Source organism: Danio rerio, chromosome 6 (genome assembly GCF_052040795.2).
Source record: "Danio rerio strain M-AB ecotype USA chromosome 6, GRCz13ab, whole genome shotgun sequence".
NCBI lineage: Eukaryota > Metazoa > Chordata > Actinopteri > Cypriniformes > Danionidae > Danio > Danio rerio.
Window position 1 is genome coordinate 8,386,641 of NC_141026.1, and position 15,256 is coordinate 8,401,896.

Below are 15,256 nucleotides of genomic sequence, written 5' to 3' on the forward strand. Positions count from 1 at the left end.
TAATGTAATATAATATAATATAATATACTGTAATATAATATAATATAATATAATATACTGTAATGTAATATAATATAATATAATATAATATAATATACTGTAATATAATATAATATACTGTAATATAATATAATATAATATAATATACTGTAATATGATATAATATAATATACTGTAATGTAATATAATATAATATAATATACTGTAATATAATATAATATAATATAATATACTGTAATGTAATATAATATAATATAATATACTGTAATATAATATAATATAATATACTGTAATGTAATATAATATAATATAATATAATATAATATACTGTAATATAATATAATATAATATACTGTAATATAATATAATATAATATAATATACTGTAATATAATATAATATAATATACTGTAATGTAATATAATATAATATACTGTAATATAATATAATATAATATAATATACTGTAATATAATATAATATAATATACTGTAATGTAATATAATATAATATACTGTAATATAATATAATATACTGTAATGTAATATAATATAATATAATATAATATAATATAATATAATATAATATAATATAATATAATATAATATAATATACTGTAATATAATATAATATAATATAATATACTGTAATATAATATAATATACTGTAATATAATATAATATAATATACTGTAATATAATATAATATAATAAATATAATATAATAAAATATAATATACTGTAATAAAATGGGCGATGCGGTGGCGCAGTAGGTAGTGCTGTCGCCTCACAGCAAGAAGGTCGCTGATTCGAGCCTCGGCTGGGATATGTTGGCGAGATTGCTTGTTCTCCCTGCTTTCGCGTGGGTTTCCTCCGGGTGCTCCGAATTCCCCCACAGTCCAAAGACATGTGGTACATGTGAATTGGATAGGCTAAATTGTCCGTAGTGTATGAGTGTGATTGAGTGTGTATGGATGTTTCCCAGTGATGGGTTGCAGCTTGAAGGGCATCCGCTGCGTAAAATATTTGCTGGATAAATTGGCGGTTCATTCCGCTGTGGCGACCCCAGATTAATAAAGGGACAAGGTTAAAAAGAAAATGAATGAATGAATAAATGTTTATTTATTTCATTTTTACCATGACAATTTAAAAGCATATAAATATATAAAACATATAAATTTATTATATTTTTTTATCATGGCAACTCAAAAGCATGATTTTAAAAAGTAATATTTAGTAATTAGAGTAAATATTAAATAGAATATAAAATAGTAATTATATATAGTAAAATAAATAATAATTAGATAAATAGTAACTTTTTTAGAACTTCTTTACTGCAGTTTTGATCAATTTAATGCGACCCAGCTTCAAATGTGTTTTGTTTAAAAACAAATCAAGTTTCTTTTGCTCAAGATAATATTTATTTATTTATTTTTTTATTTATTATTTTATTTTATTTTATTTTATTTTATTTTATTTTATTTTATTTTATTTTATTTTATTTTATTTTATTTTATTTTATTTTATTTTATTATTTTATTTAATTTAATTTAATTTAATTTTATTTTATTTTGTTTTAATATCAACGCTGAAAATTGTCATACGGCTTCATTTTTATATAAACTATGACACACTATATATTGACAAAGTCCTTTTATTCATCAAGGACACATTGACTGATCAAAAGTGACAGTAAAAATATTTAGATTTTATATAAATTCTGTTAATTTTTTCCCAGAATCTTGGTAAAAAGCATTTTGTTGTGCTGAATAATATTTAAATAAATAAATACAGTTTCCACAAAAATGTTAAGCAGCTCAACTGATAATGATTGATAATAATGAGAAATGTTCATTGAGAAGAAAGCCAGCATATTAAACTGACATCTGAAGGATTGTGTCACTTTGGAGGAATAAATAAGACTTGTTGACCATAAGGCACTTCAAAAACAGTTCAAATCTATAAAGATAATGTTTTTTAATTTTAAACCAGTCATCACTACACTCTTCCTGACTTTATTCCTACTGTTTTGTCATTTCTAGACTCCTATAAAGTGGATGGCCCTTGAGAGCATCTTGTTCCGCAGATACACTCATCAGAGTGATGTATGGAGCTACGGTGAGTTCATGTGCTGCGAGATAAAATGTAAATGCTACACTGGAAGCTGGAGCAGAAGATTCAATAGAAGGGTTCTGTATCTTTAGGTGTGACGGTCTGGGAAATGATGTCATACGGGGCAGAGCCTTACTCTGCGATGCGACCGCAGGATGTTCCTGATCTGTTAGAGAAAGGAGAACGACTCTCTCAGCCTCAAATCTGCACCATTGACGTCTACATGGTCATGGTCAAATGTGAGTCTTCTTATCTTCCATGATGCAAAGTGACAGTGATCTCATGATCCCATAAATCTTCTAGACACACGCCATATTATTAAAAATTCATTTGGAATTTAGAATGTACCTGGAAGTCCTGTATCGGATAAAGATGATTTCTTTATCATTATGTGATATAGGATATAAGTATTGAACACGTCACCATTTTTCTCAGAAAACATATTTCTGAAGTTGCAGTGGATTAGAATTTTTCCCTGGATATATATATATATATATATATATATATATATATATATATATATATATATATATATATATATATATATATATATATATATATATATATATATATATATAAATCTCTATTGGCTTATCTATATTGTTCTCTGTGCAAATATTCAACAGGCTGGATGATTGATGAAAATGTACGTCCAACTTTTAAAGAGCTGGCCAATGAATTCACCCGAATGGCTCGAGACCCACACCGTTACCTGGTCATCAAAGTAAGTCAAACTCCTTCAGTTATTGATGATTTTTTTTTTCTTTTTTTTACCATGTCAATTTTAAAGCATATAAATATATTTTATTTTTGTATTTATTTTTTGTTTGTTTGTTTATTTTATTTATTTGTTTAATTTAATTGTAATTTTAATTAATGACTTATTTCATTTTGTTTTACTTTATTTAAGTTTTTGTTTGTCTATGTATTTATTTAGTTAATTTATTTATTCATTTATTATTTGATGATTTTATTTTATTTTAATTTGATTTGTTTGTTTGTTTGTTTTAGTAGCATGGCAATTTAAAAGCATACAAATATATTTTATTTGTTACTGTATTTTATTTTTTGTTTGTTTGTTTAATTTTTTTTGTTTATTTTTATTTTTTATTGTAATTAATTAATTAATTTATTACATTTTTAGTTTTTTGCTTATTTATTTTTATTTGTTTATTTAATTTTTTAATAACTTAATTAATTAATTTATGTATTATTTCATTTTTTTGTTTATTTTTTTTTTATTTTAACTTATTTATTCGTTTGTTTGTTTTAGTACTATGGCAATTTAAAAGCATATAAATATTTTATTTGTTTATTTGTTTATTTGTTTATTAATTTATTTTTTGTTAATTAGATTTGTTTATATATACATTTTTTTATTTAATTAATTACTTTATTTATTTATTGTTATATTTTTTTTTATTTGTTTGTTTGTTTTATCACCATGATAATTCAAAAGCATGTAAATATTTACTTTACTCATTCTTTAAACTGGTTTAAACCTTTAAACTGGTTTAAACCTTTACCATGTGAATTTTTAAAGCATGCTTTTAAATAGTAATATTTAGGAACACTTTACTAAATAAAGTAGTATATCGTTACTGTCACGTTTGATCAATTTATTGCAACCCAGCTTCAAAAGTGACAACTCGTTTTAAAAAAATTATCCAGCTTCCTTTGCTCAAGATAATAAAAAAATTTACTTCATTTATTGATGATGTAGCTGAATGTGTTTACATGAGTGCTGTTGGTTGATGTTCCACCATCAGGAGGAAGACAGAGCCCCAGACTCAGCCTCAGATGAGACTCATCAGAATGGTACTGAAATAGACATTCTCGGGGTGGCACTGGAGGACCAGGATGATGAAGTCTTGGAGGATGCCATAGATGCTCCACGCTATATAACACCATCTAGAAGCTTCTCTAGACTGCGTATAGATTCTCATCGGGTACGTCATATATTGTTGACCATAATCAATGCATAATGATTTGAAAGTAGAGTAATATATGCTAACATTTGAAAGTTTGGTATGGTTGGATTTGTAATTATTATGCTGACCAAGGCTGCATTTATTTGATCAAAATGCAATAAAACTGAAATGTTATTATAATTTGAAATTAGTGACTTAGTTAAAAAAATCTATTTTTTATTTTTCACTTTTTAAAGAAATCAGAACAATAAACACTTTCAAAAGACAACATAAAACAAAAAGACAGACAATATAAGTGCCATGATCACCGGATACCATCTTATTTACATTAAAAAGTTTTGTTTAATCAGATCCAGTTTTGTAAAGGGTTAAATATGAAAGATAGAAAAGCTCCAGATATATAAATAAAAGCACCCCAATAAAATAAAAACATTAAATTTTTTCTCAATCACTTTCCCCAGTATGAAGAAATTTTATAGGATTGTGGTCTTAAAGGGGTGGTCCACAGTGTATTTTTAAGGCTTGGTTGTGTTCATAAGAAAGCAATGTGTGCTCATTTTTCACTTGTAGAAAATCGCGTTATTTTTTCATACACTGTATCTTACTTTGATTATATACAGCTACTTGGCTAACATGAAAACGACTATCATATTTCCTAGTTCCTCTGAAAGCCCGCCCTCTAGAGGCTCTGATTGGTCAGCTAACATAATGTTCTGTGATTCACGGATTGGCTCTATGTCACCAGGAAAAGCATCACGCCCCTACTAGTACGCACTTTTGCGTTGTGTAAACAGTCATTCAGAGCAGCTGTTAGCATTGTTAGCTGTCTGAATCATTTGTAGCTAAATTGTTAGCAGCGCCAAACAGCATTTCCCTTTGTTTACGTCCTCGCTACAACATACCGTTAATGCTAGAAACTATGCATGTAATAGATCAATTCAAAATCCACAGCTTCGTCTATTATGGTTGGAGCTGCTCCTTCTTTGAAGAGTTTTTGCCGAATCCAGCTCTGAATTGAGAAAGATTCTAGAAGTTGTCCTGTGTCAAATGCTAGGTATATATTTTATAGTTCTCTGGAGCATAATTAAAATTAAACTGTAAGCTTTTCTCTCTTTGTGTGTCGTGTCATTTGGAAGCCCAAAAACAGAAACAGAACAAGCTCTGTGGAAATAGCAGCATTTGGATGCCATTTTAGCTTTCTCTACTACAGTACAGCACTACAGCGCCTCTGGCCACGCCCATTTGTTGCGCGGGTTGTATGCGCTTGCACATAACCTAAAAAGCTAAAAATGTCTCCCTTTGCATTAAACTTGAGCATTATACATTCAGAGATGTTGTTTATGTTCACACAGCTACATTACACATCAACTAAAGCTTCAAATATGACATGGTAGTGGACCACCCCTTTAAAGAAATACAATATCATGCCATTCACCTAGAAATGGAGGATCTTCCTTGAGTCATTTCTTTGTAATGGCCTTTTTACTAGTTGTTAGCAATGTATTAAGGAAATATGTCTCATTTTTTTGGCATTTCTGAAAAATAAATTCACAAGTGCTTAGTTTTAAAATGATTAATTATTTACATTTCCAGATTCAATCCTGTTATTGCATTAATTTCTTTATTCAGATCTTATTCAGTCTCGTGACTTAGTTTTTAATGCATTTTTAAAATAAAAGGACAGTTCAGCCAAAAATTGTCTGATTTGAAAGTTTCTTTCTTCTGTTGAACACAAAAGAAGATATTTTGAGGAATGTTGGTAGCTGGCACACATAAACTTCCATTGTAGGGATAAAAATTACTATAGAAGTCAATGGATGCCAGCAACCAGCATTTTTTCCAAATATCTTCAATTGTGTTCAGCAGAAGACAAAAAGTCAAACACGTTTGGAATAAGTGAAAGGTGAGTAAAGCATAACAGAATTTTAGCTTTTGGGTGAACTTTGCCGTTATTTTTCATTGTCACTCTTCCAGTGTTCACATGATTTTTCATAAATCCTCCTTATATATGCTGATCACTGCTCAAGAAACACTTATTATCATTAACAATGTTGAAAACTGTTAGGCTGTTTATACCAACAAAACTATTATACCATCTTTTGAAGTAGAAAGTCTAATAGAACAGCATTTTGTTTGGAAATTGTAACATTTTTATTGAGTTTTTTTTTTTTGGTCATTTCAGATGCACAATGCTCAGCATATATAACTACACCCCTCACATCTTTTAAATTTATATTTTTAATAGGAAGCTAGACAATATTATATTTGCCCATGTACATTAGTTTAGTCAGTACCGAAGCCAAATCTGGAGCTTATCTAACAAATAACTTAAGATAACGGTCCAAAAACTAGTACATTCAAATTTATGTGTTATATAATATTAAATACAAATTTTAAAAATGAGGAAAAATAAAGAGAAGCAAAAAAAAAGGGCAAACTTTGTTTAAATTTTGTAGGTTGTAATTTATTTTAGCAACATTTTGCTTAAATTTAATTGTATTTTCTTTCAGTTTCTAAATATGTTTGGTGACTAAATTATTATTTTAATAAATATATCTGTTTAATAAATCAGTTTTGTTTAAATGCACCAAAATACATTGGCTATATTCACTGAGAAATGGACAAAATATTAATTTTCAAAATGGGGTGTACTCAGTTATGCTGAGCACTGTAATTGACATTAATTAGAACAAAACAGTAAACAAATAGGAAAAACTACAAGAAGAAAAATATTATTATAAGAATAATAATTGTAATACTATTAATACAAAGGGAAAAGTATAATAATACATTATACATAGATTATCTTATAGCGACCCACGAATTCATCTTAAAATAAATCTACACATAAAAGAGGGACAAAAAGAAAAAATTGTAAAGTTTAGTAACACAAATGTCTTCTATCTCTGTAGAGCAGTTTATTTCATCCAAGTATTAGTTTAAGTATTTTAAGAATTTACATTTCTGACTCCAAACTTGAATGGCGATGTACATGTTCAGACGATCTGTGCAGGCTTTGTGAAAGCATGCATTAGAATACTCTATATTTATGACACTTTTCTTTTTATTGTGACACCAGTCAAGTTTGACTCCATCCACTACTGCTGGATATCTACCTATGACTCCGGGTCTGGAGAGCTCTGTACAGGTCAGTGCTTCACCAAATCATGCCTAACTCCTTTTAATGTTAATATTATTAGTAGTATAATTTATTATATGAATATTTAGATTTGCTTCAATAAAGACAAGTTTATATTTGTCCACCTGTCAGGTTTTGGAGCATATACAGTACATCACCACACTCTCAGAAATAAAGGTGAGCTGTCACTGGGGTGGTACATTTTAAAAAGGTACAAATTTGTACCTAAAAGGTCTATATTAATACCTCAGGGATACATTTTAGTACCTAAAAAGTACAAAAGTGTTCCTCTTAAAATTTTTATATACTAATATATACTTCTGAGGTACCAATATGAACCCTTTAAGTACAAATGTGTACCTTTAGAAAAAGGTACCACCCCAGTGAGAGCTTGTGTACTTTACTTCTGAGAGTGCCTATGGGGCATAAGAATAGGACGTGTGTTTGGTTTTTTGACCACACTTCATTATTATTGTTTATTAATCGTTTGCTGGAAATTAGAACTGAATTTAGAAATAGTTTTGAAACAAATCTTTTGTGCTTAAATTGAATTAAATATGTAGGCTAATGGATGTCTTTAGTGGAGTCATACAACACCGTTTCCTTACTCCACAAAAGTAAAGGAGTAAAGAGTAAAAGTAAAGAGGCCAAATGGAGGAGGCTCATTCTTTATCCTCGCGCTGCAGATGGTCTGTTAAACTGTTTTCTGGCTAGTGAAGCATTCAGTTTTCCACTTACAAGGTCTGTCATGTAAATAACAAATGCGCCATGACTCAATGCAACTGACTCTTAAAGGGAATGGGGGATGAGACTCTGATTGGTTTAATGCACATTGTGCTCAAAACACACCCATAACTCATTAAGAGAATAAGCACAACCCTGGTAAACCATGCGCCATGGTGCAAACCATATTTTTCCATCCTTAAAATAGCAAAAGTGGATTTGAACACGCTCTTAATGCTTTTGTGCTTTAGACTTTGCGCCTAGATCATTAAAATAGAGCCATATATATAAACACAGTTAACCTGCAGTTATATAGTGTATAGATGATGTCTATGTGTAAATGTTACATACAAAATATTGGCCACATTTCCTCAATATATTATTCACCTCGTTTGCTGTAGACTGGATGGGCGTCTCGGTCCCGTCTGGACTCAGCGTGCACTGTTTCTGAGAGCTCGGAGGGACGAGGAGCGCTGGAACTGGAAATGAATGACGACTTCTCATCCGTTGGCAGTCTAAGGAGGGTCAGACATCGTGAAGACAGTGCTTACATGTCACAGCGGGACAGTCTTTCAGGACCACCAGAAACAACCTCCACAGGAACTCAAGGAGAAGAAGACCAGAATGAATATGTGCTGCCTGGATTCGGTGAAAGCCCAGAGAAAGGTTAGAATTAACTTATTAAAAGGGGGCGCTAGGGGGTGGGGGGATGGAATTGTGAGGATGAAATCCAGCTATTTCAATAACAATCCATTCAATCAGGAGTTTTGCTTGAGAGCAAAAGTTTTCCTTGTTTACGTTTTGTAACATACTGTAAGTTAGTCACATAATTTTACCACTATCACCAGTTAAAAGTGCTTGATTTTAGAGTTATTTTACATAAAAATGAAAATGTTATTATTTTTATTAATTATTCCCCTTCATGTCATTCCAAATACCTGAGACATTTTTTAAGCTTCAGAACACCAATGAAGAAATTTGAGAGAAAATCCAAGAGCTCTCTCATCCTTCATAGATCGCAATGGTCTTGAGACATTTAAAGTCTCATGAAAAAAAAAAGAAACAACATTGTCAAAACATTTCATGTGACTTCAGTGGTTCAACTGTAATCATATGAAGATCCAAGAACACTTTTGTGTGCCAATAAACTGTAAAAACGACTTGTTTGCCTGTGCTCTTTAGTGTTTGAACTCTCAGTAATGATTAAATCAAACTGAACTGAGCTAAACTGAACTGAACTGAACTTAAACACTAAAACCTGAACCACACTGTTCTAGTTACTATGACCATTTATGTGAAGCTGCTTTGACACAATCTACATTGTAAAAGATAATATACAAATAAAGCTGAATTGAATTGAATTGAATTGTTCTCATCCGTGCCGGTCAGGGTGCATGTTTACTATGGGCAATACAATGCTTGCATGTTGTGCTGCTGACTCTAATGACAATAGATCATAGGTTCATTAGTTCCATTCAGAAGGGTACATCACTATGCCCTAACCCCTTCGGAAGGTCTCTCTGAACAGATAGGGATGAGCCCTTCCAAACTGAGTGCAGTCTATGATACCAAACAATTCCCCTGCTCAAAGGATCATGGCAGCTAGCTCGTCGCAGCTAGCTCTCTGCAACTCTCACATGGTCACTCACTGAAGCTAAGCAGGGCTGCGCCTGGTCAGTACTGGGATGGAGACCACATGGGAAAGCTAGGTTGCTGTTGAAAGTGGTGTTAGTGAGGCCAGCATGGGGCGGTATACGTGGGTTCTAATGCCCCAGTATAGTGAAGGGGACATTATACTGCTCAGTGAGCGCTGTCTTTTTGGATGAGACGTTAAACCGAGGTCCTGACTCTCTGTGGTCGTTAAAAATTCCAGGATGTCCTTTGAAAAAGAGCAGGGGTTTCACCCTGGCATGCTAGCCAAATCTGCCCACTGGCCTCTGTCCATCATGGCCTCCTTACCATATCCATATCATAATTGGCTTCATTACTCTCCACCAATGAGCTGGTGTGTGATGTGCGGTCTGCCGCAAAATAGCTGCCGTCGTGTCATCCAAGTGGATGCTGCACACTTTTGGTGGATGAGGAGATTCCCCCTATGTGTAAAGCACTTTGAGTGTCCAGAAATGCTCTATATAAATGTAAGTAATTATTAATTATTATTATTATTATTATTATTGCAAAATCCTTCATTCCAAAATGCCCTTTGAAGTGGCCAGTTTCGAGCACTTTGGTATGAAATGACACTTCAAAATGGCAGCCCTGATTTTTTTCACTGTGAAGTGTCCTTTAGAGGTTGATGTATCCTGATATAACTGGCCATAGTAAACAATTTTACTGATTTATGGTGCACAAAAGTTTTTTTGGATCTTCATCTGATTGCAGTTAAATCACTGATTTCACGGGGAATGATTTTACAATGTTTTTAGTTCATTTTCTGGACTTTGAATGTCTCTGGACCATTGCTGTCTATGGAGGATGAGAGAGCTCTCATAATAATCACATCTAAAATATTTAAATGTGTCTTCTGAATATGAACGAAGGTCTCAGAGGTTTGAAATGAGTTGAGGATGAGTAATTAACGACAGAATTTTGGTGAACTAACCCTTTAACATGACTTCATACATCATAATCCCATTGACAACAACTTTGCCTGCAATATTTGTCCCAGTAACACCATCACACCTTTAGAAAAAAAACAACAGCTTTAACTCATGCATAAGGGCCATTCTTCAACTACGGGCACTTTTAGCCTTGTGAAGTTGAGTAAAAAAACTTGAAAAATGTACTATCATAGCCTCATAAGTTTAAACTAATTGTCTAGTTTTAAGATCTGTAAGTGGACAACAATGAAAACTGATTTTGACACGTAAAAGGAGGTTAAATAATATGAAAAATATATAATAGAAAGCTGGTAAATTTTTTAAAAACAGGCTTTATTGTTAGTTTAACAAAGAAAGAGGAATTTTGAACAAAATTATATATATTTTTGGAAATATGATCAAAGGACATAAAAGTGCCCGTAGTTGAAGAATTACCCGTAAATAAGCTTCCATACTTATAAATACCTACATGAACATTTTTCCTTTTATGGTTTTCTTTAGAAACTCTTCTGTTCACATCATCACGTTCAACGCTTTCTCAAAAGAGACTCTCGAGAGGTCATTCTGGAGACTTTCTGGAAGCCAACAGAGGTGCTGGTGAAGAATACGAGTACATGAACAACCAGACGCTCTCTCTCAGCCACATACCAGGACAGCTAAAAGAGTACAATCAACGAGCGCCACGAAACCGCAGCGCCTCCTTTAACCCTGGCGGGATGTACAGCAACCACAAACCCAGCAGACCTAGTAAGAGGTCATCGATCGAGGGCTCGGAAAGCAGCGGAGGACTCTCTCAATCCTCAACTGACCAGAGGAGTCACAGCGATGGAGATTTCCTCTCCAGTGAAGCAGAATACACAGATGGGGATCTGGAGGTGGAGTACGAGTACATGGACATCCGTGGTGCAGGAGGACCAGCAGCAAACATGCTGCTCAAACTTCACCTCCCGAGACCCGTTTCCAATCCTCCTCTCAGAAGATCTCCAGAAGATGATGATGAAGATGAAGATTATCAGTACAGCAACCATCAGCCCCGGTTGAGAAACTCGCTCAGAGTGCAGGGCGGTGGAGGAGAAGCGTATGAATATGAGGATATGGACTCACTGGCTGCAGGCGGAGCTTCGGGAGCTGAATATCAGAATCTGGATGGAGAAGATGAGGAAAGGGATGAAGATTGGTCTGGAGGACCTCGTAGCCCGGGACCGTATGTACAGGTGCACGCTGGGACCAATCATAATGCTTTTGATAACCCTGATTATTGGCACAGCAGATCATTTCATAAAACTAAAGCTGTCCGCACGTAGAAACGGAAACAGCTTGAAGGAACTTCATGCAAATGATCAAATGTTCTGGATGGTTTTCAGAAATGCACTTCATACTGCTATGAGTCCAGGGGAAAAAAACTGATGCGATGTATTTTGATGTAAATTGTATTGTTGTTGTAAAATAATGGGGCATTAAAAGGTTAGTAGTGCTGTTAAAATCAACAGTGTGAAATCAAAATGGACAATGTTTATTTTGCTAGCGCATATTGTTATTCCAACCTGATCTCACGAGGAAACGTAACTATTTTACGTTGTGTCAGTTTAGTAGCTAATTCGTACAAGTTCAGTCTTATGAAAATGTACGATTTTAAAAAGAAGCCCACCCCTAAACCCAACCATCATTGGGGGATCAGCAAATCGTACTCAATTGTATGAAAAACGATTTTATACAAATTAGCCGCTAAATCAATAAGTTATGAATTGGCGTGAGATAGCGTTAATCCAATGCATTTGGAGTGATGGTGCTTCTGTTGACGTCAGGTCAACCACTCACACATTATTTTTAACCATGCCCCATTTGCAATTTATATAAGGGAATGATGCGCAAAATGTAAGCCCCGCCCCCTTTTCAATAGTCCTTTTAAGTTGAAAGTACATCAACTTCCGGTACGCGCAGACTTTAAACGAGTAATCGTGACTTATCGCATACAAAGCTAAATTTGCAAGTGTGATTATTATGAATATATAAATACATCTATGCGTATCTACATGTATAGAAAATGTTTGTTTATATTTAGATTATTATAACCCAAAATTATATATCATGCTAGAATATATGAAAATTAGTATATACACATGCATATGAGTACATTTGTATTGTCACGTAAGTGTTTGAGACAACAGAGGCGAGGATCCACGTGCGGTTTATTAACAAGCATAGTCAGGCAGGCAACAATCAAGACTTGGGGAAACAGGAACTTGCAGGAAATCCTGAATTGTAGTCAAAAGCAGGGCGAATGTTAAGTACAGACAGCAAAGAATCAAGTTAAATCGTAAAACAAGGCAAAGATCAAAACAATGGAAGGCAAGACGAGGATAGCGCTTGCGTGATGCTCTAAACATAAACAAAACAGCAACGTTGTTCTTCTAGTTTTATGACTGATGCCGCGGTCACGCTAGAGTTTGAACATGCAAAGTTCTGTCATACGGCACTGCGAAAAGGGGCGGGATTAAAGAAGAGGATTAGACATTTAAAAAAGTGAACGATTGGTCCATATTTTAAATTTCTGTACAGAGAGGTCATGTTTTGATCTTTGATTGGTCTCACACAACCACATGATGCGATATTGCAGGTCAGAGTTCACCAAGGTTGAACTTTCTAAATCAGCCAACTGCAAAACTTGTCGCACGAGCTTGCATTTCCAGTCTGTCACATTAGCGTGCTTATGGAATGGAAGTCTATAGGGAGAGAAGTGCAGCGTAACCCCGGCATAATAGTGCATTACAGCCTTCTATCTTTCAAATGGACCAGACACTCCTGATTCCTGATTGACCTACATACCCACAGACAATCACTCTTGGTTAAACCAGTAACTGGTTCAGAGACTTCATTGAGTTTCCTCCTTCCACCCTTAGTACTCTTGGTGAGACTCAGCAACAATGTGTGTGTGCTGTGTTTATGGTGCATCTAATTAGTCCTGAACAGCTTTAACTGTGTGTGTTTGCAATCAAGGCCAGGTGTGTGAGTGAAGCGCATGATGGGATTTGTAGTGCAGATGAATGTGAGTGTTTTCCAGCAATCTGCAAGAGCAACACTACTGGTGATCATATGCATAATAAATATACACAATACACACACACTTATTATGTACATACAACTTTTATTTTGTACTTGATTAGTCACGGTTATTGTTAAACAGCGCTAGTTGAAATAGCATAGCAGCTTTGTTCTTGTATATATATGTGTGTGTGTGTGGTGGTGGAGGTACTAGAATGACCAGATGCATAGCTACACGTTGAATGCACTGATATTTACATATGAATGAATGCGTGTGTGTGTGTGTGTACGGTACGTGTGCGGTGGCTGTCAATGTTCTGTCAGTGCCAAGTTTGTGTAACTCATCAAGCCATGTGTTTGTGGATTTAAAAGTGAGTGTTGTGCTAAATATGTTTTTAGTGTGTTTATGAAGTGCCCTATTCAGCCAACAGCTGTTAATGCTACTCTATATGCTAAATCACTGTGCATCTGTTCTTTAAAAACAATGTAATGTTTGAAAAGTGTCAAATCTGTTGTATATACATGTGGAATTTATACGGTTATCATTTGATGATGCTAGTTGAACAGCATATTTGTTGAATTTGGGTTGACTTTTTGCTTTGAGAGGTGTTGTCCGTGCCTTCTGAACAAACCCTAATGAAGTACTTGTGTAACGTTTCAAATGGAATGGCCAGTAAACAAGCTTTTACAACAGAACTATAGTTTTGTACACACACATATCAGACTAAAGTATTTTCTAAACTTTGTAATAGATTTTTTTATTCACTGTTTGTTAACTACTTGTATCTTACACTTTTAATAAAAGGTTTGTATATAAATATGAATCAACATTTGAAACCTTCACTTTCAGACATACACCCTATTTTATGTCTGTCATTTATTCATTTTCTTTTGAGCTTAGTACCTTTATTAATCCGGGGTCTGAACTGCCATTTTATCCAGCACATTTTTTATGCAGCGAATGCCCTTTCAGCTGCAAACCATCCCTGGGAAGCATCCACACACACTCATTCACACTCATGCACTAAGGACAATTTAGCTTACCCAATTCACCTGTAGCACATGTCTTTGGACTGTGGGGGAAACCGGAGCACCAGGAGGAAACCCGCTCCAACGCAGGGAAACTCCACATGCAAACTCCACACAGAAATGCCAACTGACACAGCCAAGGCTTGAACCAGCTACCTTCTTGCTGTGAGGCGACAGCACTACCTACTGCTCCACTGCATCACCCCCTATTTTATTTATTTCATTTGGTAGTGTCACAACACATTATTCCTTCAAATTCTTTTCGGCTTAGTCCCTTTATTAATCTGGGGTCGCCACAGCGGAATGAACCGCCAACTTATCCATTATATGTTTTACTAAGCGATTGCCCTTCCAGCTGCAACCCATCACAGGGAAACATCCGTACACACACATACACTACGGACAATTTAGTTTATTCAATTCACATATACCACATGTCTTGTAGGGGAAACTGGAGCACCTGGAGGAAACCCGCTCCAACGCAGGGAGAACATGCAAACTCCACACAGAAATGCCAACTGACCTGGCTGGGGCTCAAACCAGCAACCTTCTTGCTGTGAGATGATTGCCTATATTAAATTAGTTATTATTTAGTTTTTATATTTTTTGGTCGATGGCTATTTATTTTATTATATTTATATGTATTTTAATTAATGACATTAATATTTCTATAATCAATCCAT

General features: G+C 33.9%; 1 protein-coding gene across 4 annotated transcripts in view; it reads left to right on the forward strand.

The window, feature by feature from the left end:
* erbb3a (erb-b2 receptor tyrosine kinase 3a) overlaps nt 1-14,368 on the forward strand; it is a 65,986-nt gene extending 51,618 nt beyond the window's left edge. For 3 of the 4 annotated variants that reach the window (XM_087255191.1, XM_087255189.1, XM_087255190.1), the window contains 7 exons: nt 2,040-2,115; nt 2,202-2,348; nt 2,736-2,833; nt 3,879-4,058; nt 7,120-7,188; nt 8,304-8,568; nt 11,004-14,368. In XM_087255191.1, the coding sequence (XP_087111317.1) occupies nt 2,040-2,115; nt 2,202-2,348; nt 2,736-2,833; nt 3,879-4,058; nt 7,120-7,188; nt 8,304-8,568; nt 11,004-11,806 (1,638 nt within the window). In that variant the 3' untranslated portion in view covers nt 11,807-14,368. 4 annotated transcript variants of the gene reach the window in all.
* Nucleotides 14,369-15,256: the final 888 nt, after the last annotated feature.